At 42.5% G+C, this 14,007-nt stretch overlaps 1 protein-coding gene across 3 annotated transcripts in view; it reads left to right on the top strand.

Moving 5' to 3' along the window:
• Positions 1-11,731, top strand: part of LOC111868640 — a 202,021-nt gene extending 190,290 nt beyond the window's left edge. For all 3 annotated transcript variants that reach the window (XM_023859492.2, XM_023859483.2, XM_023859502.2), the window contains 4 exons: positions 2,002-2,133; positions 2,553-3,779; positions 6,169-6,520; positions 7,948-11,731. In XM_023859492.2, coding sequence (XP_023715260.1) covers positions 2,002-2,133; positions 2,553-3,779; positions 6,169-6,520; positions 7,948-11,414 — 5,178 coding nt within the window. In that variant the 3' untranslated portion in view covers positions 11,415-11,731. The remainder of the gene's footprint in view (positions 1-2,001; positions 2,134-2,552; positions 3,780-6,168; positions 6,521-7,947) is intronic.
• Positions 11,732-14,007: the final 2,276 nt, after the last annotated feature.

Here is a 14,007-nt window from a genome sequence, read left to right as displayed (position 1 = left end):
TTGTGAGACGTTGAGGGTCCCACATTATCTAGACAATCGGCTCAAAGATGGCGGTAAGGTTGTCAGCCTTACACGCCGGCCACACTTTACTCCCCAAGAAAATGATTTAATTAATTCCAGGTACTCATTTCTGTTAGAGGCTGAGTCGACCCCAGGGCCATAGTCACACACTTTGAAGAACAGATATTTGTTAAATTTTGTACAAGGGTAAGTCAATAAGTAAGTTACAAATTGATATAGAACTTAAACAAATAAGAGTACTAACTTGAAAAATGCTTTTATTTCTCAACATACTCTCCCTGTACATTGAGGCACTTGTCCCATCATTTCACAAGCCCATGAAAACCAGCAACATAAAATTGCTGCTGTTGGAACCAGGCATGTTCACATGGCATGGCCTACCTCATAATGCATGACAGGTTAGGTTTTCACAAAGTCTCTGCACGATGAGTGCCGCATATGCTGACCCCACAACACAAAATGCAAAGAATGGGTCTGGCATTACAGCATCTCAGTCGCTACCATGATGAAGGACATGATATGCTAGCCCAAATTGCGTCGAGTGCCAACAAAAAAGTTTAAGGTGACACCATCCTCCAGGAAAGTGATGCTCACAGTCTTCTGGGATCATGAAGGCATACTGCTCACCGCATTCCAGCCTCAAGGCGATGCAGGATGTTTCCACTGCATTGACACACGCTTTGTCTCGGGCTGGTAATCGTGAACCCAAGACTCATCACCTGTGTCAATTCGGGCTAGCATATCGTGTCCATCGTGGTAGTGACTGAGATGCTGTAATGCCAGATCCATTCTTTGCATTTTGTGTTGTGGGGTCAGCATGCACGGCACCCATCATGCACAGACTTTGTGAAAACCTAACCCATCATGCATTATGAGGTAGGCCATGCCGTGTGAACACGCCTGGTTCGAACAGCAGCCCAAAGAATTTTATGCTGCTGGTTTTCAGGGGCTTGTGAAAATGATGGGACAAGTGCCTCAATGTACAGGGAGAGTATGTTGAGAAATAAAAGCATTTTCCAAATTAGTACTCTTATTTGTTTAAGTTCTATATCCATTTGTAACTTATTTATCGACTTACCCTCATGTTATGAATAGTGTTATGAATGAAGGTAACAATGTTTGAACTAGTGATTTTGGTTGTTGAAGATTCATTGGGTGAAGAAAAACTGTTATAAACATTCAGTAACCAATAGAGCTCAATAAATAAAATAACTGAGTGAGGGCTAGATAGTTAGTAATTAATTTCTGGCTGAATCTTTCAGTACAATTTCTTCACCAGCTTGTCTAAAATGGCTCTGGAGATCACCCAACATTGTTTCATAAATACATCCAGATTTTCTTTTAATATAAAGGTGGCCAGAGCGTGAAGCTGTCTGTTCACCTGTCTTCTGTATGGCTTAACACTTTGCATGCCATAAGCTGATTAGATCAGCTTGGCATACTTGTGTCAAACTGCCACAGTGGAAGAGATTAGATCAAATTTAATCACTTATTACAGCATTTCTGTCAGTAGATGACATCAGGTGTGATATGCTGATGTTGAGGGGAAAGAACAGGCTCTCATCTTATCTACACCTATGATCCTTTGATGGTAATCTGTAAAAGTATTGTGAATTTTTATTTGCAACTGCATTATCTCCAAGCATCCCTGGCATCTCTAGCATGTAATTCTGTGGTAGGGCTTGGCAGTCAAAGGGTTAATAAAGTGTGGAAATTTGTGTTTGCATTTTCTGTGCACTTCAAGGTCTTGCACATAAGCATGAGTAATTTCCCTATTTGAGTGTTCCCATTTTGTTTACTTACTGAACTTCGGTCAAATGCTCAAGCACTTCAAAAAGGATAACAGCCACTTCTTTCCCTTCATTTTTCATCAGCTTCTTAAGCATGGCAGTAAAGCGTGGAAAGAAAACTCTAGAAGAAAAAAATATATATATCTGTGTCCTAGAAGGAGTTTTGATTACAGTGTTCTTGATTTATTAGATGGTGCACTATGTGTCAGCATCTGCACTAACAGCCCAAGCCCGACAGAATCCTCCAGGATCCGCCCATCCAGACATGTTTGGACAGTTGCTGCGTAAGGCAGGAGGGATGGGGGACATCAGGGACTGTCCTGTAAGTGAAATTTTAAGTTGGCCTCAAAAAGTGTATCATGTGTATGTATGTATATATATATATATATATATATATATATATATACTATCATAAGTTAAATAAAATTAACAAAGGTTTGAATTATGTGGCCAAAATCAGGTAATTGTTTATAGCAATGATGTTAATTTTATGCTTGAGAAGAGAAATATCCTGCCTTTAAACTTACTGCTTCACAAGGCATCTGTAATTGTTCAAAATTTTGTTATTTAGTTGTCTGTTTCTCTCAGGCTCAAGTTGAAAAGAGGAGTATGTCACAAAAGTGCCACAGTAGATCCAATTGAAAGTAAATATTGACCCAAATTTATGTATACTGCCTGACAAGTGTGTACTTTCCTAACGATAAAATTAGTTATTGTTGTTTTTAATTGTTCATTTCATAGAGTGCGTGCGGGGCAAAGATCCAGATATGCAGGGCACTCATGAATCGGCCAGAAATTGTATCCGTGGGAGTGGTATGGGACTCCGAGCGCCCAACTATAGATCACATTATGGATGTGTTTGCAACAGTGGGTACATCTCTAAGACTCTCTGATGTGTTCCATAGTGTTGTAGACCATCGATGGGCTATGACGACAGCACACACTCTGGTTGGTGTTGTCACTTATTATGGCAAACATTATTCAACCTTCTTCTTCCATACGAAGCTTAGAGTCTGGATATATTTTGATGATGCTACTGTGCGTGAAATTGGTCCCCGCTGGGAGCAGGTGGTTGAAAAATGTCGTCGAGGTCGGTATCAACCCCTTCTGCTCCTGTATGCAGTCCAGGGTGGAACACCTGTTTCAACAGAAAGTGTTCCAAAATCCATTATTCCTGTGCCAGTTTCCTCTCCTAACCACAAAGATTCTATGAAGTCTCCACACACTTTCCCTTCACAGTTCTCATCAACTTCAACTCCTAACCAAGGTATGGCTATCAGACGCTCTATAACTCCAAGTCCAGAGAAGTCCTCCAATAACTCAGCACCCAGAAGGGCAATCACTCCAAACCCTGAAGGACCTCATCACCACTATAATGCTCAACGATACCAGCAAATGCTGTCCAAACCTTGCAGTGATTACCAGAACCTAACAGACATACAGGCAGTCATTTTCAGTGGTGACAAGAACCAGGGAGTGGATGTAGTTGATGGGGACTTGGGTAATGGAGCACCTAGTTACATCAGCCGAAGGGCAGTGGAGAATGTGCTGAGTTACCAGCAGAAGAAGCACCAGATGGTACAAAGAAGCAACAGTGGAGGGAGTTACACAGGACATGTGACTGGATCAGGTGGCTCTGGGGATGGAATAAACATGCCAGATCACTTGAACATTCCACGGAGAAGGGACTCAGGCAACTGGAGTGGGGACAGGAACAGTGCATCATCATCATCATCAACATCAATGGAGAATCCTTATCTGTACATTGTCGGGAAGATGGGGTCCCGTGTGATGTCACAGAATGGTCAACAGCAGCAGCAGTCAGCAGTGCCCAGGAGTCCAACAGGAATCAAGCCTGGAGACCTGTCCAGCTCAAGCAGTGGGCCATATGATGCAGGCTACGATTCTTATTCTCTGTCCTCCACAGACAGCCTACCACTCCAACAGAGCCTCAAACATAACTTGCAGGTGAGTTCATTACATTTAAAATAAGATGTAAGTTACCATCTACCTAGTTTATTTCCATGTGTTAATTACCAGTTGTTAAAACCCAAACATATTTTATTCTTATAAGACCATATTCAGAAGCTGTACCATATTAATCTTTACAAATCATGTATATAAAGAAGAAGTTTATGATGCAGATATTTCAATCATTTATTTGTATATAATTTGTAAAGTTTCCTTCTTTAATATAGTACACTCCTTGAAGATGGTCTTGTATGACTGAAACATGCCACAATTTTAACAAATAATCAGCATATGAAAATAAACTAGGTATACTTAAATGGTAACTTACATTTTATTTTAGTATGGATTGTATATTGCAGGAATTAAATTTATCATTACATTAGTTTCTCAACACAGTAATGAAGCCACAAACTTGGACAGTCCAGAAGTTAAGTGGAATTAATTAAGGCAAGGAATTAAAGTCCACAGCAGAAAAAATGTTTTAGTTTTATACTATAAAGAGTGATAAAACTCGTGTAATCATTCATACCAATTTCATGCACAGTTTTGTCTAATATTCTAGTAACTAGGTTAACATCATATGCAGACATTCAGAATCATCAGCATAAATTCTCACATAATAGATCAGTGACGGGTTAGATATTCTGCATTCACTGGATGCTTGAAAAGAAATGAGGATATACGTAATGGGACAATGTCATAGGACTCGAAGAAAGACTATAGTTCAGTCAGGAAATATGTATTATGCAGTTTCTCGTCGAATTTGGTATCCCCACTTGACTTATTAAGATGAATTAAAATAAACGGCATAAAGTCCATATAGCTAAACATTTCTCTGGTGTCTTTTTCTGGTCAGAATGCCTCATGTAAGCAGAAGTATTATTGCCATCACATTTCAGCTTCATTTTCATCATGAAGAACTGGAATTAACTAGAACACTTTTTTTATTGCTCGTGGGGTGGGACTAAGTCCATTGTATGCAGCCACTTCTGGCCTATTGTACCAGCCCCAGATGATAGGTGAGGGTGATTGTGGAGCAATTGGTGGAATGAAGATTGGCAGGGGAAACCGAAGTACTTGGAGAAAACCTGCTTCCAGCGCCACTTTTCCACCACAAATCCCACTTGACCAGACCCAGGATCGAACCTGGGCAACTGCAGTGGGAAGCCAGCGACTAACCACTTGTGCTATTGCGCGGTCCACTACAACACATTACTTTCAGGTCTGTTCTCATTGTGTTAATTTATTGGACAGAAACATAAAATACTGTAAAGAAAAACACATGAACTCTGTCAGATGCTATTAAGGAGGTTGATCTGGAAATAAACAAAGAGAAGGCTAAGCATGTATTCATGTCTGATCAACAAAAATGCAGGACAAAATCCTTCAGAAGTGCTGCAAAATTAAAATGTTTTGAAATGACAGTAGAAAATCAAAATTACATTAAACAGAAACTGTTAATGGATCAAACCAAGGATCAGGTGAGTAGGGCATGGGAGATATGAGAAATTTATATATTCTAGAAATCTTGAAGGGAAGAGGCCACTTGGTAGACTAAGGCTTAAAAGTAAAGTAAAGGCATCTCTATAACAGGACGTGACGGCCCATAGGGTTATGAGATGTTGAGGTTCCCACATTTTCTAGACAGTTGGCTCATAGATGGCGGCAAGGTTGTCAGCCCCACATGTCGGCCGCCCTTTACCTCCAAGAATATACCAAGAATATTCCTGGTACTCATTTCTGTTGGAGGCTGAGTCGACCCCAGGGCCATAGTGCAGCTGGAAGTATTGGGTCAATTGGAAAAAATCCAGTGACCTCATTGGGACTTAAACCCGCAACCTGCTGGCTTGTAGCATAGTGCCTGAACCAACTATGCTACTCTGTACCCCCAGAATAAGGTATAGTTGAAAGAAATTTACTGAAACAGATCTTAAAGAAACGGGCTGTGAGGGTGTAAACTGACACAGGAGAGTCAATAGTCAGGTGTTCTGAACATGATACCAAACACCAGGTTCCATAAAAGGCATGGGATTTCCAGATCAACTTATGTAACTCAGCTTCTTAAGGACACTTCTCCATGCCATTAGCTTCTGAAGTCTTCTGATGTAATCTACAGCTATCCAGTGCCATCGTATGACAAGACTACCTGAACCTGCTCTGAATAGATAGTGTTTTTTCCACCTAAGTTCAGAGCTGTAAGTGGGGGTAGTGTTGTTCAGACCTCAGAATTTTATAACACCATGTTGTTAGTATTGTCAATGACAGTAAATTAGAAATGTCATCAAGTGGTATGGTTTATATACCAAATTTCACAAAAACTGGTGGGTGGATGGATTGTGAGAAGGTAGATAAATGTTGTGAGAAGAATGTTGCTCTGTCCTTGCAGCTCACACAGATACCTGAAGGCCTGCAGGCAGGTGGGGTCACAGGATGCCTGTACCAGCAGACTAGAGTTTCAGCTACAGGAGATGACTGTGAGCGACTGTGTCTTGAGGCAGACCAGCTGCTGGATAAGTCCCGTGCCACTGAGGAGGCCCGCGATCTGGAAACAGCCCTGGTCCTATGTCATGCTGCAGTAGGAAAGGCAAGAGCTGCCATGGATGCACCCTATAACAATCCCCAGACACTCACATTTGCACGTATGAAACATAATACGTGTGTAATGCGAGTGCGGAGCCTACATCGGCGACTGATGCAGACACAGCAGGACAATCAGAGCAATGGGACTGGCAAGGATGGTGAGCACTTATAGTAACCACATTTGCAGCATTTTATGAGACAACATTTTCTGTAATTGGTGCTATTTTCCCACTATATTCTCACCTGAAATATTTTTTCTTATTCCTTGCACCACCACCACTCTCCTCCCCTTAACCCTTCCTTCTGTTCCCAAATCTCTTTTCATTCATTATCCTTCTGCTCCCCAGTAGTGAATCTATACATCCAATCCCCCATACACCTTTGTGGCGTAGTTGCTTCCCTCCAACAATAACACCACACCATTGTTACCACTCTCCGATTACATTTTCTGTGGCCTTTTGAAACTTGTTCTTGTCCCCTGCTCAGTTTGTCACAGCCACCACCACCATCACTACACTTTCATCACTGTCCTACTACATCTTTTCTGTCCTTTTAAAACTTGTTGTTATCCCTTGCTCAGTTCACCACCCCCACTATCAAGCACTTCTATCCTTAAACGATCTGCCACTGCCCATTGCTGGGATGAGTTTCTCTTCAAACTCAGATCACTGGATTTCCCTTCAGTTCCGGTATCCCTCTTTAAATCCCAGAGGTCCTGTTTCTAAACCCTCATGAAGGCTAGCAGTGACAGACAGTGTCCATTAATAATGATTTGTAATGGTGATGATTGTAAGAACAGACATCAAATGGATCACTGAACAAAGGAAAACAGATTAATGATAGAGAATGAATGATATGCAGTAAATTGATGATGATGATGATGATGATGGTAATTGAGAAGACAGATAACAAACAAAGTATGTATAATGGTTGACTGATGAAGATTCTGATAATAAATGGATGGGGGGACACTGATAGATCAATAAAAAATGTCAGGAGGACTGTGGTAAATTTATCACAATATATATAAATTAAAGAAGGAATAATTTGTAATTTCATAACATAACTGTAACATTAAAAGACCACCACTGAGAAAACATTCTGTGTTGAAAGTCTGGGATTAAGAACAACAATTAGAACCATCCAAGGCATTTCAATCCTTAATGGATCATCCTCGGTGTCATTATGCCAAATGCTTCATTATTTAGTTCAATGTAGCTGTGTATTTACATCTGTTATTAAGATGTGCATACATATATAAAACTATCTGAGCTTGCCATATGTCCAACCAAGTAATACATACTTTTGATATTTATTAAGGACAGTTGCTAGATGAATGTGACGATATATTGCACATGGTGTATATCAAGAGGTTACAATTATAACTGCATTGAGAACACAGTGCAACTGAGATGGTTGGAAAATTTATTGAATGATTTACTGGAGCTGAAAGTAAAGTGATGAAGGCAAAAGGTAAATAACAGAGAAGAAGGGGCATGTATTAAATGGTGGCCAAGGTACATAGAGGACTGAAGAGTCAAGGAATAAGTAAGTAAGTGAGTAACAACTTATTTCTCTCTTTCAGATGGTGGCCTGGAAGTGCGTCACAGCAGAGAAGGTAGTGGTGGGAGTAGCCGTAGCTCCAGTAGTAAGTCTGGTGGTCAGCATTCCAGACAAAGTTCAAAGGACAAGACATCTTCATCCCAACATTCTCGACAGAACAGCCGTGAACTGCTAACACAACTCCCAGCAAGTGGTATTTCTTCTACAACTGACAAGCCTTCCAAAAACATAGAGATCTATGCCACCTTACCAAAGAAAAAGGTAGGAGGAAGTTACCGTGGGAATAAAGCCCGGACAAGCAATGACAGTAGCCACATTGTTGAAGATGAAGAATACATATTATATGATCGTCCTGGGCGGGAACGAAGCCTGTATACTGGCAGAACCATTCTGGGAAAGAAGAAAGATGATGAAAGAAATGCAAGGGAGAAGAGAGCACGAAGTGAGGAAAGGAATAAGAACACAAGAGACTACACCCTTGCACTAAGTTCTGCCTCATTGACTCTTCCTAAAGATGGGAAAAAGGAGAAAGGCAAAGTTGAGGAGGTCCCCAAGAAACCAAATGGAAACTCAGGTGGTGAGGGGAAACAAGGAAAGAAACAACATAAGATACGCAGGAAGTTGCTGATGGGAGGTCTCATCAGGAGAAAGAACCGTTCTATGCCAGACTTGCGAGAGGGCCAGGAAAGTGGGGAATGCACTGGAAGAAATGATGGAGGAATTGAGTCTAAGAGTATAGGTGCAGGTATGAAGGCATCCCAAGATGATAGCAGCATTGGCCTGAAAGGTGCTGATAAGTCTGCTGGAACAAGTACCCTAAGTGGATACTTGTCAGAAGGCCACCTGGAATATACAGGTAGTGGGAACCCAAATCTTGAGCGGAGCAAGCTCATGAGGAAGAGTTTCCATGGCAGTGCTGGAAAAGTTCTCCATATCCCTAAGGTGCCTCCACCTCCTCCATTACGTACAACTTCACAGTTATCAGCTAAGCCTGATACTTCATCAAGGGATAATTCTGGAATTGAGAGACCACAATTTCCTTTACCATCAGAGACCACAAATTTCCATCCTGCTTATTCCCACTTCCACAGACCTGGACATATAACTGAAGACAACAGAGTGTCCCAGAATCCTTCAGCCTCCCCATACTACAGCTTTGAGCCCCAATCCTTGCCTTACCTTCCCACCTATAGTTCAGATATGAACCATGTTCAAGCAGTGAATGAATGCTTGTATCAGCAGATAATTAAGGGGGATGCAGTGATGTATGCAAACGGTGGAATAGTATGCCAAAACCGGAGTCAGTTGCATGGCAATCAACTAGTCACTCAAGCAGAAGTTCACAATGAACACAACAGCAGTGTACCAGAGTACACATGTGAACAGAACAGGATTGAGTTGCAGCAAGACCCACCTGGTAAAGTGACCAGTACTTCACCGCCCACTTTGCCCTTGCCTCCATATCCAAGTCCTCTGAATTCAGTGTCACATTCCAGACAAGCAAGTGAAGACTTCCCACCTCCTCCACCTCCACTGGATACTGCAGTAGCAGTAGAAGCTATGAATAAGTCCCTTTCAATTGGTACTGAGGAATCTCCCATGCAGAATAATTCTTCACCATTACCACAGCAACAACAGACAACTCCTAGTAGTCTTCTTCTACAACTTCAACAGAAGCGACAGGAAATTCTGGCAAAAGAAACATCAACAACAAAGGAGATGGAAACTGAAGTAACTTCATCAGGGAAGTCTGGTGAAGAGTGGTTGAGAGAACTGCAAGCCAAACAGGCAGAACGGAAACTGAAGAAACTACAGAGTGGTATGACAGACACATTAAACAGGTCTGGACAGCATGATAATAGTATCAGTAATGGTACAAACCAGGATAGGAAACCATCATCAGTTAAGGATCTGGCTTCAAGATTCGAAAACATTCGTCTTCATAAGACTCAGATGCCTGTGAGCAGTGCGGAATCTGAAGCTAGACTTACTAAAACTATTACAAGCTCTGCAGTGAAAGTTCCTGTAATGAATGGTGCTAATGGTGGGATGTCTCCTGTCCTACCCCTGGAACAGACTATCCCCAGTTTCCAACCTAGTGTAAACCTGAGCTCAAGTTTTGATTTAAGTACAAACTTTCTGGCAAACTGCCCACCAAGTCTGCGTGAAAACCGCTCAGACAATGTGTTTGACACAGGAGTTCTGTCTGTAAAGAAACGTAATAGTGCCAGTGATTCATCTGTTGAGTGTTTGTTGTCAGTAGGTGGAAGTGCAATGCTGGAACAAAAAACTTGTGACCTTCCTTTAGCAGCGGTGAATGTGGAGATGAAGAGAGAGATGTCATTACCAGGAAAAGTGGAAGTCAAAGAGATACGGAAGAAAAATGGTAAGAAGAAGAATGTGACATTTTGTGACCAGGTGATACTTGTTGCAACTGCAGAAGATGAGGAGGAAGACAGTTACATCCCAAACCCAATCCTAGAGCGTATTCTGAGGTCCGCATTCAATGGTAAGCAGGACAGTCCACAGCAGCCAGCAGAACCCCATATTGAAGTGAGGAATCTCCAGGGTTCTGAGCTTCACTCTGAACCAACAAGGCCATTATTAAACATGAAGGAACACACTCCACAGTCGCAACAGCAGAAAGTAGAGCATCCACAACAACCATATCAGAAAGTGCCATTGCAACCTACATATAACACAAACCAGTACAATGCAGCCTACCAACAAGTCCAGCAACAAACTCAACTTACACAACATCAGATTCTCCATCAGACTACTCAGCCACATGACCCAAGATCACCTTACAAACAAATCCACCCAGATATGCTGAGAACCTCAAACCAAATGCATCATTTTTCTCCTGCTGCTGTCCACTCACCATACCAACATGTACCTGTGCCACAACATATGTACAGCAGTTACACACCACAGCAGAGCCTGTACATTCACCAACAAAGAAACATTCCTCTCCAGCAGCATGTAACAGCAAATGTTTACCCAGAGCAACAGGTAAACAGTCTCTCTGCTACGTCTTCACCTGCATATAATGACATACTTCAAAGTCCACCAGAATATCAGCATCCCCCACACCCTGCCCATCAACCTTTCTACCACCATCAGCAGCAGTTTGCCAACTCTGTGCCTGGCTTGAGCAACGGACACTGTCTTCCATACCCACAGAGACAGTCGGTGACAAGCACATCATACCAACAGCCCACTGGTCATGGGACTGACTCCCTCTCCTGTCTTCAACAACCACAACACACCCCACCATACCAGCCTCCACCAGTGAAACAGATCCCAACAAGCATAAAGGTGGTGCATACCCAGAATGCCAACAAGGATGGAGGAAGGCATCTTGAAAAGAAACTGTCTCCAGTGATAGATAATGCGTGCCATCTCTGTCGGAAGAGACAGGTGGTACTCCCTGCAGTATATTGTAGTGACTGTGATTTCTATTTGTCACGATTTAGGCCAAGGAACTGAACTGCTGTTATGAAAAGTGGAAATGGTATCACTGCACAGAACATAATGCTACATCTGTTCCACCGATAACAATCAGTATGGTTGTTGAGTGACTGTGATTAGTTGTAAAATAGTTTGATTTTCTATCCGTCCAATCACATTTCATTGAATCATAGGTAGTACCTTGTAGTAGTCCATCCTTCATACTGGATTGAATGTATGAGATATATGATAAAGCAGCCCATGTACAAACAGAAAATGGACATCCAGAAAGCGTGATCTCAGTATTGTAGGCTCTAAATTGTATGTAATTTTGATATTTTTTTTAAAAAATGTTATGATTGGTTGAAATATGTTAGTAAATCTTTACAATAATTAATATGTGCAATATAATGTTTTAAAACTTCCTAATATTATCCCATTACAAAATTCCACTCGGCTTAACCCACATAGTAATACATTCAGGTTGAAAAGATGGCATCTGTATCAGAAATCAAAATTCAGAATCTTTTGTAACGATCAGAAATCTGGTGTACAAGAAATGGTTCAAATGTTTTAATACTGATACATTTGAAACTTTGCATCCTACAGGGCAGCATCTTTCAAAGATTTGATATTTCTTGTAAATCCACGTAATCATGAATTTGTTTTTCAGTAGTCATGTGTCATCTGTTGACAAAATATATTGTAACATGTTTGCAATCCAGAAGAGTCATTGCTATGGAAACGCTAGAATAGACCGTTACAGAGGAGACAACAATTGCTCCATTGTAGTTCTAACAGGAGTCTCCATGGTTATAAAAGAGGGTTCGTTGCCTAACAGCGGCCAAGGTTATAAAAGCCCAGTTTCGACGAGAAGTCTTCAGTCTTCATCGAGCCAGCTAAGAAGCCAGTCGTGATCGAGCCATCTTGGAAGCCAGTCGTGATCGGGCCCTCCTAGAAGAGAGTCCAGTGTCTCGCCAAATGTTGTAAGCAGTGATTGTAACACTGCAAGTTGTGATGATTGTAAAGTGTGTGATTGTGTAAGCGTGAAGAACAATAAATGTTCTACGGAATTTGAGAATGGCGTGAACTTATTTGTAGCATGACACACAAAACACGCTACATTGGTGTCAGAAGTGGGATTGAGCTCCACACGTGACTGACAAGATTCGAACTCAAACTACATTGGTGTCAGAAGTGTTACGAACTTAAACACGCCACTAACAGATTGTTATGCATCGAGTATTTCACTGCTACAACATGGACATGGAAAAGATGATGGAAATGTTGGCAAGAATTGACGCCAACGTGAAATCTAACCAAATAAAGGCCGATGCCAGACACGCAGAGCTGATGGCCGATTGGAAACCATGGCGAGAAATGGCCGCCATACGAGCCAAGAAGTTGAAAGTCGACATGAACGTCTGGCAAGAAGAGATGACAGCCTGCCAAGATGTAGTGGAGCCAGTCTCAGTGAACATGAAACCTGAGGCGACCCAGAGAGAGGAGGTCCCCANTGTTGGCAAGAATTGACGCCAACGTGAAATCTAACCAAATAAAGGCCGATGCCAGACACGCAGAGCTGATGGCCGATTGGAAACCATGGCGAGAAATGGCCGCCATACGAGCCAAGAAGTTGAAAGTCGACATGAACGTCTGGCAAGAAGAGATGACAGCCTGCCAAGATGTAGTGGAGCCAGTCTCAGTGAACATGAAACCTGAGGCGACCCAGAGAGAGGAGGTCCCCACGGAAGACGCCACGAGAATACCGGTCGGAGAACCGAAGAAACGGCGTAGGGACCAGAAACTGGCCGCGGAGTGCTGCTGCCAGACAGCGAAGGATGCAACACGGGTAATTCATAAACCCCAGAAGGAATCGGCCGTCGGCCACAGAATGACATCCCGTCGTGCGACAGTGGCACGACGTTGGAGAAATGACTCCAAGAAGGAAACTCCCAAGGGAACCTTCGGATGCCAGCGTACAAGAACGAAAGGGATAAAGATGATAGGCGGTAGACAGCCGCCATGCCAGAGAAATAAATTGCCAACCAAGAATGGCATCGGAGGGTGCAGGCCAAGACAGCGACCGCACCCAGGAAGTAGAGGGACATGAGAGAAGATCCCCTACGAGCCTGTCAACGTGAAGAACACAAAACAAGTTATCAGGTTCACGGTGAAAAATTGGACATTGTGGAGGGGCCGACCCCCTCCAAAACGGAAGAAAGAAAACGGCCCTTATGGGAGGAACCGGTAGAGCACCGGCCTCTCCATCAAGGATGGATGAAGAATGAAAGTGAAGGATGAGTGTGAGACAACGAGATCGGCAAATTCTCGGCTATGGAAGTGCTCGGGACGAGAACAGCTGAAGAGAGGGGCGGATGCTGTAAAAGGGACGGCGCAATAAGACGCGCGAAGGACACCAAGCCCGAATGCAGACGTTGCAAGCAGAACACCGCGTATCGAAACTGAGGGAGAACCTTTAGGCTGTTCGGGGACGAACAACCTTTAGAAGGGAGCAATGTAACGTGTTTGCAATCCAGAAGAGTCACTGCTATGGAAACGCTAGAATAGACCGTTACAGAGGAGACAACAATTGCTCCATTGTAGTTCTAACAGGAGTCTCCATGGTTAT

This window comes from Cryptotermes secundus, unplaced genomic scaffold (genome assembly GCF_002891405.2).
Source record: "Cryptotermes secundus unplaced genomic scaffold, Csec_1.0 scaffold280, whole genome shotgun sequence".
Taxonomy (NCBI): domain Eukaryota; kingdom Metazoa; phylum Arthropoda; class Insecta; order Blattodea; family Kalotermitidae; genus Cryptotermes; species Cryptotermes secundus.
The sequence above is the reverse complement of the archived record's forward strand: the minus strand, read 5'-3'. Positions and strand labels throughout refer to the sequence as shown.